At 56.9% G+C, this 12,531-nt stretch overlaps 2 protein-coding genes across 3 annotated transcripts in view; one reads left to right on the top strand and one right to left on the bottom strand.

Annotated features, from left to right (window-relative positions):
- Prcd (photoreceptor disc component) overlaps positions 1-1,076 on the bottom strand; it is a 12,135-nt gene extending 11,059 nt beyond the window's left edge. The window contains exons 1-2 of the mRNA XM_031352246.1: positions 918-1,076; positions 344-412 (exon numbers count right to left, since the gene is read on the bottom strand). Coding sequence (XP_031208106.1) covers positions 344-412; positions 918-988 — 140 coding nt within the window. The 5' untranslated portion in view covers positions 989-1,076. The remainder of the gene's footprint in view (positions 1-343; positions 413-917) is intronic.
- Positions 1,077-3,042: 1,966 nt separating this feature from the next.
- Positions 3,043-12,228, top strand: Cygb (cytoglobin). 2 transcript variants are annotated; one of them, XM_031352244.1, is made up of 4 exons: positions 3,043-4,212; positions 7,870-8,101; positions 8,435-8,609; positions 10,818-12,228. In XM_031352244.1, exons 1-3 carry the CDS (start codon positions 4,070-4,072, stop codon positions 8,600-8,602), a joined length of 543 nt encoding a protein of 180 aa, XP_031208104.1. In that variant the 5' UTR covers positions 3,043-4,069; the 3' UTR covers positions 8,603-8,609; positions 10,818-12,228. The 2 variants fall into 2 exon arrangements, with proteins under 2 accessions (XP_031208104.1, XP_031208103.1); XM_031352243.1 differs by having other exon boundaries at positions 3,053-4,212; positions 8,435-8,598.
- The last annotated feature ends 303 nt before the right edge of the window (positions 12,229-12,531 follow it).

Below are 12,531 nucleotides of genomic sequence, written 5' to 3'. Positions count from 1 at the left end.
GAGGAGGAGGAGGAGGAGGAGGGCGGCCAAGGACAAGAGAGAGCAGCAAGTCGACCCAGAGTGGCTCCTGCCTCCTCCCTCTGCGCCCTGCTCCTCCAACAGAAGGTCCTCCTGGGGACGGCCCCACACTCACATCACAGAAGCAAAGCAACACAGCATTGGTCCAGAAAGGGAGCAAGGACTCCCTCTGCCACCTAAACTGCCCACTACACAAGGAGTGACTATGGTGAGGGCTAGAACACGGTACCCGCGTGCCCACACGCTCGTGTGCACGGGCACGCACGCACTGACACACAACACACCAATAGTTTCCTTAGCACTATTTTCCCCACCACTCTTTCACCTGCTGGTAGATTGAAGGTCTGTGTCCGAGCCACTGCCCACGACTGTCCCGTCCACTCTGCTGGGCTCTCTGGAAGGAAAGGACAGGCAGATGACGGCTAGGCTGACGGGAGCACGGCTATGCTGACGGGGGAGCACGGCTAGTTCATAGTTCCACTGTGCTTCAACAGCCTGGCAGCCATTGTCCACAACTCCATCTTTAGGGGGCATGGTCCGTGTTTACCCTCCCACACTGACTGAGCCAAGCTAGTGAGGACACCCTCCCTCTGTGGCCCTGAATCCCAGAGCCCCTGGAGATCTTTTTTGCCCTTTGTTTTCACTAGGAGAGTTGATCTTGAGATGTCGCCCATGCTGGGGCTCTCTGGAAATGAAGCGAACCTGCTGGCAGTGCTCAACCTCTGCCCCACCCTTTACCACAGTCCAGCAGCACAGGACTAAGGGGCGGGCTGCTCCAACCCGAACCACCAGCTCCAAGAGTGACCCCTCCACGGTGTGACTAGGTCTGCTCACCCTGAGCTTCTCTGTGCTCTCCCTCCCACCCACGAGCCCAAGCCACAGCCCCATCAGTTTCTCACGGTTCCACTCGGTTGGTAAATCTACGGCGCCACAGCATGGCCAAGCTGAGCAGGAAGAGGGTGGTGCACATGGCTCAGCTGCCCCATCCCCACCGACGACCAACTCTGCCGAAGAAGGCCACAGGCCAGGGGGCCCCAATGGCCAGCGGGCCCCAATGGCCAGCCTACCTCTCCCAAGGCTGTGTTTCCTGAAGTTCCGGGGAAGGGATTAGGAGGTTCAAGAAGATTAGTGGAGCGAGCAGACCTGACCTTGTGAAGAGAGAGATTAAACTTACCAGGCCCAAGATCTCCCCTCTAGTGGCAGAGTAAACCAGCCTCCTCCAATACATGACTCTCCAGAATGTTCTACACAGAACGTTCAATACTGTCCAGGCTTTGGCATCAAGGCAGGTAGTGAAATCAAGCTAAGTGAGCAACTTCCATATACTGAACCTGCAGAGCATCAATGATAGCTTCAAAGAGGATCTGGGGCCTTGGCCCAGTGACAAAGACCTGTAAGCCACTGGGGAGGGGAGGGGTACCTCAAGTTCAAAGCCTGGCAGAGCTACAGAGACTGTTGGAGGCCAGCCTGGCAAACCTAATGAGAGTCTCTCAAAGAGGTCTGAAGAGACATCTTGGTGGCAGACGACTTGCCTGGAGTTCCGAGGCCCTAAGTTCAGTCTCCCGTATGGGAGAGAAAGAGTGAGATATCACAGGAGGTGTCTGAACGTGAGGTGCCAGAGAAGGACGGGCCCCCAGCCAACTCTGCCAGGCTGCTGACATGAAAGCTTGCCAGTGTTCAGGGCCGGAGTCTGCGAGACAGAGGAGCTGCACGGTCGCAGCTGAAGCAGGAGAGGATGGCAGAGAGGAGAAGGAATGAATGATGGGGCCAGGAAGACCAGAGAGCGGAGCATGCGTGTGCGTGAGTAGGTGTGTGCGTGTGCGTGCGTGTGTGTATGTGCATGCACGTGTGTGTGTATGTGCGTGTGTGTATGTGTGCGTGTATGTATATGTGTGTGTGCAAACGCGCATGTGTGTGTATGTGTGAGTGTGTGTGTGTGTGCGCGCGCGTGTGTGTGCGTGCGCGCATGCATGCATGCACTGGACCTCCCTTGCATCCTCTGAGCTCTCCTAATTACATTCCCTTTGCAGTAAAAGGCAGAGTCGAGGTGTGCACACAGACAGAACTATAAATTCTATCTTATATAACAATCTTATATAATTTGGATACAAATTACAAGCTTATCAATTATGTACTAGACTACGTTACCAATATAATCCTATGTTATGGAGATACCACAACCAGAGGAGAAGTTGAGAACCCAATAGAACTATTCTTTGCACATCCCACCTGGATCTCCTGGGCAGCTGCTTGGACCTTGGGCAATAGAGCTGGAGGTAGTGCCGAAAGGCCAGGACAAGAGCTGAGTGATACTGGGACCTAAACCCACACGGTCAGGACCTTCAGTTTTCCTTCCCTAAGCAAGATGAGAGGTCATGCCTCCTGCCCAGGAGTCGCACCAGGCACGCCAACACTAAGCTCCAGGGAGGGCCCTGCTGGGCCTACAAAAGTTCTTGGTGACCGTCCGGGACTGAGCCTTCAAGTCTGATTGTATTTTTTAGATCTAAAATTTGTGTGTGTGTGTGTGTGTGTGTGTGTGTGTGTGTGGTGTGTAAGGACAGCTTGTAAGAGTCAATCCCTTCCTTCCACCCTGTACGTCTCAGGGACGGAACCCAGACCACAGGGCCTGTGGGGCAAACGCCTTTAAAGATTTTAAATCAACAGGGACCAAAGCTGAAGAGAGCCACTGACTTCCTGGGCACCAGGACTCCTCACCTTGAGCAGGGAGCCTTGAGAACCAGAGACAGTACTCTCTCTGTCAGGACCAGGCAGGGCCTCCGTGGTCTCAGGGTTCCTGCTGTCTGCAGCCAGACCCAAGCAACTGCTGGCAGGATGAGGGTTCGGGGTCTCAAGACTGCACTCCTCCCCTCTGTCCCAGCGTTGCATCTCCCTAAACAGTCTACTGAGATGAGGGAGACGAAGGCACTGCCTTCCAGGTTCTCAAATGGAACTCTCGATGGTGACAAATGTCTCCACTGTCCCGTGCCTTCCTCAGGACTTCCGGCTCCCCGGAACCTCTCCATCGTACTTGTCTGCCTCTCTGTGGAACTCCACCAAGGCCAGGGCGGTAGGTAATGCAGGGCAGTGTCTAGTCCTACCTACCTATCATTAATTAGCTGCTCAGGACTTGCTGCTCTCTGGCATGGGGAGGCATTGGTGGGGAGGGAATTGGAGCATGAGGCTCTGGCTCCCCAGACTAGACATGTGCACAAGTTCAGAGAGCCAGCTAGAACAGCAGATGAGAAGAGAGACTGCCCATCGTTCTAAACCTGCCAGAACTTGATGTCCCCACGTCTGACAACGGTGCCTCAGCCCAGTCTCAGGCTCAGAAGTGGCGGGGCTACAGGGGCTACAGGGGAAGCCCGGATTTGTCTCAAGTTCCTCCTTCCCAGCAGGCGATGCCTGAGTGTGTTTGACTTTGAGTCGGATTCCCACCTCGTGAAGGGTGTATACACACACACACACACACACACACACACACACACACACACGTGCGCGCGCACACGTCCAGACACATGTCGAGAGCTGAGACCCGACACCCTCAGCTCCGCACCAGCCCGGGGCGCACTCCAGTACACGCTGCCCATCACCGCGTGACCCCCTGATCCTCCCAGCCCCTTCTGCACATTGGCCACACCTACCTCTCCCAGCTGGGACCGCTGTGGTAACGGGTGGGTGGTCAGGCGGGCAGACCCCAGCCGTGACACCCCCATCCCACCTAACCTTCACCTTGCCAAAATTGACTCTCCGAAACAGGACTGGTTTTTTTTTTTTTTTTTGGAGCGGATTCATTTTTTTTTTTTAAACATATTTTCCCCAGCAGACCACATCTCCGCCTCCAGCTCGCAGTCCCCCGCCCCCCGCACATATACCCTGCACACCCGCGCGCACACACACCCGGCGCGCACAGACACACGCTCCCTCCCTCCGGCGCTCTACTCCGCTCCCGCCCGCCCGCCTGCCCGCCCGCCCGCTCGCCTGCCTCGCACGCACTGGCCTCGGCTCCCCGCGCCCGCCGCCGAGCGAAGCTGCGCTGGGCTCGGAGCTGCTCATGGAGAAAGTGCAGGGAGACATGGAGATAGAGCGCAGGGAGAGGAGCGAGGAGCTGTCCGAGGCTGAGAGGAAGGCGGTTCAGGCTACGTGGGCCCGGCTGTATGCCAACTGCGAGGACGTGGGGGTGGCCATCCTGGTGAGGTAGGTGTCGCTCCCAGCTTGGCGGGGCCCAGGACGGGGAGGGTGACAGCGGCTGCGGGCAGAGGCGGGCTCGGCCAGCTGCGAGCTCCGGCGCCACCTCCCCAGTGATTGGGGACCGGTCGCGGTGACAGGGATGCTTTGGAGAGATGGAAACCTTAGCTGGCTCCTTCCTACCTCGGGCAGTGGGGCTCATCGTCAGGAACTAGATGCCGGAGAGCGCTTGGTCTCCCTGGCCTCAGAACTCACCCATCCCAGTTGGTCCTCCTCACGAGTGGCCCTAGCATCCCACTAGGATGTATGCTCGAGCATCCGACCAGCCCTCAGAGGGAACAGGAGGAGCTCCCCGTTTTAGAGACAGGCAGAGAAACTGATGCTCAGTCAGGAAGGGGGTTAAAGAGGAAACAGAACTCCCTGTCCAGTTGGGCCCTCTAGATGAACACAGCAGAGGGGGGGTCAAAGGTCAAGAGGCCCAGCTTCCCAGCTACCCGTCTCTGCCTCAAAAGTTAGGCCAGGGCGAGCTGCAGGTGAGACAGGAGTGAAGCCAGCAGGCTCCTGGGATACAATCCCGGTTGAGTTTTTTTGGCTTGGGGAAAGGGGGCTTTCAGGACCCCACTCAGGTAAGAAGTATAGTATGGCCCAGTATCCCTGAGGACCTCCCCCCTCAAGTGACGCTGTATTTATACACTGCACCCTGGTAATGTCACCAAGCCCCACAAACTAGAGACTGACTCTAGTTACAAATCAAATCGGTACTCCTCCTACACGCGCTGCCCAGACCGAACCCCCACATACACCCTCAGCCCCCAGGCTGTCAAATCTAGGACAACAGGGCAACCGTGTGTGGAGACAGGGTGGAACCTGGGGGCCGGACAGCTGTGATGCAGCTGTTTTCCAGTCCGGACCCCTTCTCTGGTTCCTCTTCTCTCTCTGCAAGCCTGGGACCTCCCCAGCTCCCTACTCATATGCCCGGAGTCCAACTCAGAAATAGATTTTTTTAGGAAGGGAGCTGAAGCACTTTGGCGGAGTTAGGGGAGGATTCCTGGGGAAGAGGAGGGGGCTGCTAGCTCAGAGTTCTCTAACCCGGCAATGTTGCCCTGGGTGACAGGAATCAAGGGGGGCCACTGGGACCCTGAAGCTGCAGACACTCAGAGACCCAGATTGGCAGTGTAGGCACCCACACACAAGCGTAAAGTGGAGAATAGAGTCATAGATACGCCAGTCCGCATCCCCAGCGGGCTGCTTTTGGTCTTATGTCATACCCCTAGGCCCACAGGGCACACGTGGAAACAAGGCAAGGCCTGTAGGACCTGGAGATAGTCAGTGAATTGCTTCTCCAGGAATGGGGGGAGGGGGACAGAGGGAGACAGAAGAAGGACAGGATCTGAAAGTAGGCTCATTCCGTATCCTGTGAGCCTTTTCTTCTTCGGTTCACCCCCTGACACCCAAGGGACCAAGCCTGACTAGGAGAGATATTTACTGATAGACATAGTCCCCTAAGACCCACAGTGAGCCCGAGGAGACCTGATATGGCAATCAGATCTGGCTGGCCGAGCAGCCAGATACCACACTTCACCTAACTCCGCATAGCCAACACTGACAAACCTGGGCCAACACTGTATCGGCCACTCCCTGTGGTTCCAGTTGCCACCAACCCCTCTGCTCCTGTCTGCCCCAGGCCTGACCAATGGAAAGGGGAAAGGCTGAGATCCTCCTAGTTTCTCACAGCTTCACACAGGACCCATCCTTAGATTCTGGTCACAAAGCCATGTTGCGCTTCCATAGGACCAGGCCCTCTGACCCCTTTCCCTTTCTGTCCCCACCACCACTCTGCCTGCAGGGTAGGGGCATGGAGGAAGCTGGCTACCAGCAGCAGTCCCTGGCAATGTGGTGTAGCGGAGGAGGAGCGGGCTGAGCCTTAGGGTCTGAGGCAGACCCCATGTTTGCACTCATGTCAGAGAGAAGCCTAAGGAGGGAACATCACCCTCCCACCTGGTGGTAATGCTGCCACGTTCCCCCTCACACGCAGACGGGCCTATTTCAGGCTCTTGGAAGCCCATATGCCTCTGAGAGCTGAGAAACTCCCCAAGACTGGCTGCTAAGGCTTCTCTCTAGCAGCTCAAGCCAGCCAGGGACCCGTGGGAGGAGACATAGGTTCGGGAGAAGCCAGGATGCTAGGCAGAGCTCAAGGCTCTGGCTCCTGGGAAGTTCCTCTCTTGGGGCCACACACAATGCTGGTGTGTTGAGAAAAGAGACTCACCTGTGCTCAGGACTGGTTCCTGCCTGTTGAGCAGCCTTGGGGACCAGCCAGTTCCTGATCCACACGATGGGGAGCAAAGCAAGGCTCAGATAGTAAATGCTCAATGGTTGCTCCCTGGGATGCCCTCACGGGAAAGGGTGCATGAGCTTCTAGGCTGTGATGACCGAATGCTGTGAGGTGCCTTGCAAATGGCAGCACACCGAGCCCAAATACAATTCATTCTTGTGTTTCAATTGGGAAAGCCCTAAAGCCTTAGCGTGGAGCTCAGAGGCCCACAGTCTGGAGCCAGCTCTCTCCTTCCACCTCGTTGAGGAAGAGTCTCTCTTGTTTCTGCCACTGTTCTGTTTCCTGGGGATGCTGTCTCACTGTGAAGGTGTGCTAGGGTTACCCATGTGCCATAGTGTCCTGCCTTTTGGGTTGTATGCATTCCGGGGAGCAAACTTCGTTGCCCGGTTTGCGCTCTAAGTGACTTTAAGCATTGGTTTGTCTCCCTGGCCCGTGAGGCATCTTTTTTCCTTCGCCCCTCATTACAAAGCTTCTGGAAAAGTCCCTTGTGTTTTCGGGCCCACTGCCACCTTGGTCCACAGCCACGCACCTCTGAAGAAGCCAGCCGCAAAACGTCTCTCAAACGTTCACAGACAAGAGGAGGGGGCCATTCAGCATCCAGGCGGGTCCCTGTCCCTCTCCACATGGACGATGCCCCCCGCCCCCCGGTCATTGTCAGAATCTTCCTGCCAAAACCAGCTGTGGCCACAGAAGGGATGGTAGAACATCTGGCCAGCCGGCTGTTCTATATCTCCCTCACATCAGACTCTCAGGCCTGAGCCGCAAGCTGTGAGCTCCTCTAACGTCTCAGGGGATGATGACACCCAATGACACAGGTCAGGACACTTATGTCCTCTTTCAGAAGAACTCTCACTGATTCCTAGCTAGGGGGGCCCTAGGCCAGGGTGATGGGGTCAGGGCATTTGTGAGACCCTGTCTCTGCTTATGGTTTGGGGTGTGGTCCGACAGACTAAGAGGGTGACGGAGAAAACTACCCAGCAGCACTGATGGTGTTGGAGGGACAGCCACCCTGGGTGGCCAGAAAGGAGCAGGTCTGACATGGGACGTGTGTCAGGCATCCCGCTGCATCATGGGAAGGAAGGCTGGCAAATGCTAAGTGCAGCTGTTGGGCTGGGACAGAGAGGATTCTGGGTAAAGACAGTGTAGATATGGTCCAGTAGGTGGTCCCAGCAGGACCTGGCCAGAGAGAGAGCCTGTGATGGAAGGACAGCTCTGTTTGAGAGTAAGAGCCATCACTGGGGTGTGAACATAACTTCTCTGCCTCCATCTTGGCCACTCCAGAGGGATTCGGAGGCAGCTCCCTGCTTCAGGGCCCACCCCCTTCCTCCCGCCAGGTTCTTTGTGAACTTCCCGTCTGCCAAGCAGTACTTCAGCCAGTTTAGAAACATGGAGGACCCCTTGGAGATGGAGAGGAGTCCCCAGCTGCGGAAGCATGCCTGCCGGGTCATGGGGGCCCTCAACACTGTCGTGGAGAACCTGCACGACCCAGACAAGGTGTCCTCTGTGCTCGCCCTGGTTGGCAAGGCCCACGCCCTCAAGCACAAGGTGGAACCCATGTACTTTAAGGTATGTCCAGCCTTCTCTTTGCTCTTGTCCAGAGCCCGCAGGCCACTGGGCCACAGCTCCCAACAGCCTGTAGCTCTGGGAGGGCTCCTGAATAGCAGGATGGCAGTGCTGCTAGCCTGTTCCCTTGGAGAGGCTGTGACCGGAAGGGCAGCCCAGCAGGAGAGAGAGGTGGGACCAGTCCAGTGCAGTCCTTGTCCTGAGAGCGTGGTCTCCAGTAACCACCAGGCTGTTAGTTTGTGTCACACAAAGCAGTGTGATCCTAGCAGGGATCCTGGGGACGGTGGGAGGCTGGGTGCCCAGGCACTTACTCCACCTTCCCTCCTTTACCCCCAGATTCTCTCTGGGGTCATTCTGGAGGTGGTCGCCGAGGAGTTTGTCAATGACTTCCCTGCAGAGACGCAGAAAGCCTGGGCCAAGCTGCGTGGTCTCATCTACAGCCACGTGACCGCAGCCTACAAGGACGTGGGCTGGGTACAGCAGGTCCCCAACACCACCACGTGAGGAGCGGGTGAGGGTGGGCTGGGTAGCCTTCCTGCAGTGTCCTCGCTTGTCCCCTGGGCTTCCCATCTCTCCTGGGACCAGGGACTGCTGGCTGTGGCAGGAACACTGCAGGCATGAGGACACATTTAAAAGCAGACACAAGGCAGAGGGCCTGTGAGACAGCGCCCTTCTCACTGCAGGCCAGCTCCTGTCCAGCCCAGACTCTTAGCTACACAGAACTGTGAACGTCAAGTAGATTTATCTGGGCAGTGCTTCTCCTTGGCTGGAGCAGCAGATCAGCCAAGAAAAGGATGACCTCCAGGCAGGGCTATGGCTCCTCAGGCTCACAGCAGGGTGGGCCAACTCCACCCTTCCTCTCTGGTACCAGTCCGTTAGGCCTGTTCCCCACTCACAGTGACCAGTCAGTACTTCCATCCACCTCAACAGAGCTGGAGCCAGGAAGGTCACGAGGACACATACACATGCCCAGGCCCACAAGGGACCTACATGGGTGTCACTCACATGGACAAAACTAGGGGATATTTACTTCCAGTCTGACCGGAGGACAGCTCCCACTTCTAGACTCCAACAGGGTGGCCAGACTCAGTGACTCCTGCTGGCAGGAGGCCTTCGAATGTGGCGGCTGGGAACACTCAGACCCCCCTAGACCTCCAAGAGGGAGCTGACTCTGGGAGCTGAATGGAAGGGCAGAGGCAGGGCTGAAGGAGGAAGGAGAGCAGAGGCGGGAACAGGAACCAGGGGTCAGCCAGCGGCTTGGGACACGTGTCTCAGAGAAATATTCCCAGCAGTTTCCCATGGAAAAAGCAACGTCTCCTCTGGCTCTTCCAAGGCCCCAGTGCCACCTCCTGTTTAAGGGCCTCCCCACCCAGCTCTGCTAGGACATCCCCAAGGGCAGGGAGAGGCCGGGTCTGCTGCCCTTCCTGTCACTGGCCAACCAGTCCACTTGTGCCTCCCCCCCACCATCATCAGCTCCCAAGGAGAGCAGACAGAGTTCTCAGGAATTGCTCCTTGCCGTCAGGTCGACTCCAGATGTGTACAGCTGGACCCATCCTGCCCCATACCCTGGAGTTTCACCTGCCAGAGGAGGGCATTGGGCAGGCTGGAAAGTTGAGGTTAACCCCAGCTGCCACTGAGAGGGACCAGGGAGGAGACTGGAGGGGGAGATGTCCGAGGGGCTCACCCTCCCCCCATCGCTCTCCTCCCCAGGCGGGCTCTGCGGCCTGAGATGAGTTTGTTTACAAGACACAAGACTTCCTGCTTTTGGAGAAAAGAGCTTTTTACAGGGCCTAGAGGGACTGCAGGAAGAACTGGCCAGCCAGCCCCAGTGAATCAGAAACACATGGCCAGAGAACCCTCCCCCACCACCACCTCCTGCCCCAGCTGGACCCCAGGGACTTAGTTCTAGCCAAACCCCAAGCATCTGTCCCCCTTTGGTCCTAGTAAGCGGAATGGGGGTAGATGATGAGGTGCTAGACACCCCAGGGCCTAGCCACCTCTCTCCAGGCCTGAGCACTGGGCTTCCCTAGCTGTCACACTGGGATTGTCCCCTCCTCCCTTGACAGCCTGTCTCCCCATCTCTGGTGTCCTGGGGGCTTGAGCATGGGCCACAGCCTGTGAGACCCAACCTACTGCCAGGATCTCCTTGCCTCACAGGGTGGGGTGGAGTCGAAGGCCAACTTCTAGAAGGGCCCGGTCCAACTTCTCTTATCAGGGAAACATAGTGAGCCAGACACCACTGTTTATTGAACTGTCTCTGCTTCGGGGTGTGTGACTCTGTGTGGGTGGAGGGGTTCTGGGGCAGGGGCATGTGATGGTCGCTGGACTAAAAGGAGTTCCATGGATGGAGACACTACTACACAGAAGCCAGGGAGCGCTCACCCTGCTGAGCCTATTTCCAGATGAATGGAAAACCAGTTCAGGCTGGCCCTGTGACATCTTAGAGTGTGTGAAGTGCTTCCGTCCTCAGCGGGCATATCCGAAGCTGGCCATGTTATGGGGGACAGATCCAGGCCCCTGTAGGCCACCCAACTAGCTTGAGGTAGCACAGTGAGGTTGCAGGTAATGGGGGGTTGTGCGGCGGTGCTGGGTCTCTCAGCAGAAAGTGCCCCATCCCGTGACCCCCAAGTCACCTCTCCCAACCCCCCAGGTGTCCTATCCACCTTCCCCCACTGACCCCCCCGTAACCCGTTACCTTCATCTCCTGTCTCCTCCGCAGCCCACCAGCCACGCTGCCCTCTTCGGGGCCGTAGGACCCTCCCAGTTCCCCCCTCCCTGGCAGCACTTTGGGCAGAAGGCCGACTTCTGAAGACATGCCTTGACCTTCCATTTCTGGGTGCCAAGGAAGCTGGAGGAACCCCTGACTCGACTTCCCGAAAGGAGGCCTTCGTCACGGCTGTGGTCCCCCACCCCCGAGGCCACTGGGAGGTGGGGCTGGCTCCCTGGATGCTGAATCTGGCAGAGGGGATCCTCCTGCCTCACAGCAGAGGGCACACTCTTCTTAGCTTTTCTACTGACTGTTAGAGAGAGGGACCTGGCAAGTGGCCGGTGGGAAGCGAGGACAAGCCTATGAGCCACTTCAGAAAGGAACTAGCCCTGCTTCACTCTGCCCACCAGCATGCAGGTTTCTCCTTACCATCTCTAGAGCATCACGCACACACGTCTACCATATACAGATATATTCTATATACGATCTCTATATAAATATATATATATATACACACACACATGCGCGCGCACACACACACACACACACACACACACACACACACACACGTACATATCTATTGCGTGCACCTGCAGGCCCAGAAGCCTGGGTCATGCCCAGCCGTGGGAAGCCAGGAAGAGTCCTGGTCACACTTCTGAGCAGCTCTACTGGGAGCAGGGAGAAAGCTTACAACCACACAAGAGGAGGGGCCAGGTGGGAGAGCTGGGGTGACTCAGCTTGCCCTGCATTCTTGCCCCACCCCCCAAAGCAAGAGAACACCTGGTTTGCCAGGCGTAGTAGTCCCAGAACTAGCGAGGCAGAGGCGGGACAATCTTGATGTGCAAGTCTGAGATCAGGTGCTCTCTACCTGGTCTCCATGGCGGTGGGTTTCAGGCAAACTGGGGCTACCTCGTGTCAAACAAACAAAACATGAAGATCTGGCCCCCTTCCCCTCCCCAAGGGTTTGCCTGACTGACCGGGTCACACCAAGAGTTCAGGAGATCCCAGTGAGGTGTTGGCCAGTGTTTGTGTCTGGTGTTATGGGGGTGGGGGTGAGGGGCAGACTCAGTGTGGAGCCCTAGAATGTCAACCTCACTCACTCACTTCACACAGCAGCCAGTCCACAGGACCAGGGGCTGTACTAACACCCCTCAGCAGACCAGGGCCTCTCTCTCCTGCCCTCCTCTGGGGCCACTGGCTCACCCTCTCCACATAATTTCCTTCACATTACTGGGAAACCCCCGTGTGTACCCCTTGGTCGCGTGTACTGTCCTGGAGGACCTCTTACTGCTGTGGCTACCGTGCCTGCATCCCCTCTGGTCCCACCCTCACACAGCCTTCCTGTAACTGCCTGTCTTTTTGTAGTTTCTGATGTTTGTAACCAGATCCAGCTGTGTCATTAAACAGGTCCGTTCTTCCTGTATCTGGGCTCTGCTCCGTCTCTCCCTTCTCGGCCTGCCCTCACCCTTCTCTCCCATCAGTAGTTTCACTGAAAACAATTCCACAGAGGGACCCCCCTTCCCTTGTGCTGGCTCTAGCCACTCCTGGGGCGCTCTCAGGGTTGGACTATCAATTGTTCAGAGGCTAAGAAAAAAGGCAGAAGCTGGATTTTGTGGGAGCAAGGGATGAGTCTGTCTGAATAAACTTCAGAGAAGCTGGGACTCCCTGGTTTAGAGCGTTCCTGGGAGGTTGAGGCATGAGGGTGGGGCTGGGGGAGGTCACAAGT

This window comes from Mastomys coucha, unplaced genomic scaffold (assembly GCF_008632895.1).
Source record: "Mastomys coucha isolate ucsf_1 unplaced genomic scaffold, UCSF_Mcou_1 pScaffold5, whole genome shotgun sequence".
In the NCBI taxonomy this organism is placed as follows: domain Eukaryota; kingdom Metazoa; phylum Chordata; class Mammalia; order Rodentia; family Muridae; genus Mastomys; species Mastomys coucha.
The sequence above is the reverse complement of the archived record's forward strand: the minus strand, read 5'-3'. Positions and strand labels throughout refer to the sequence as shown.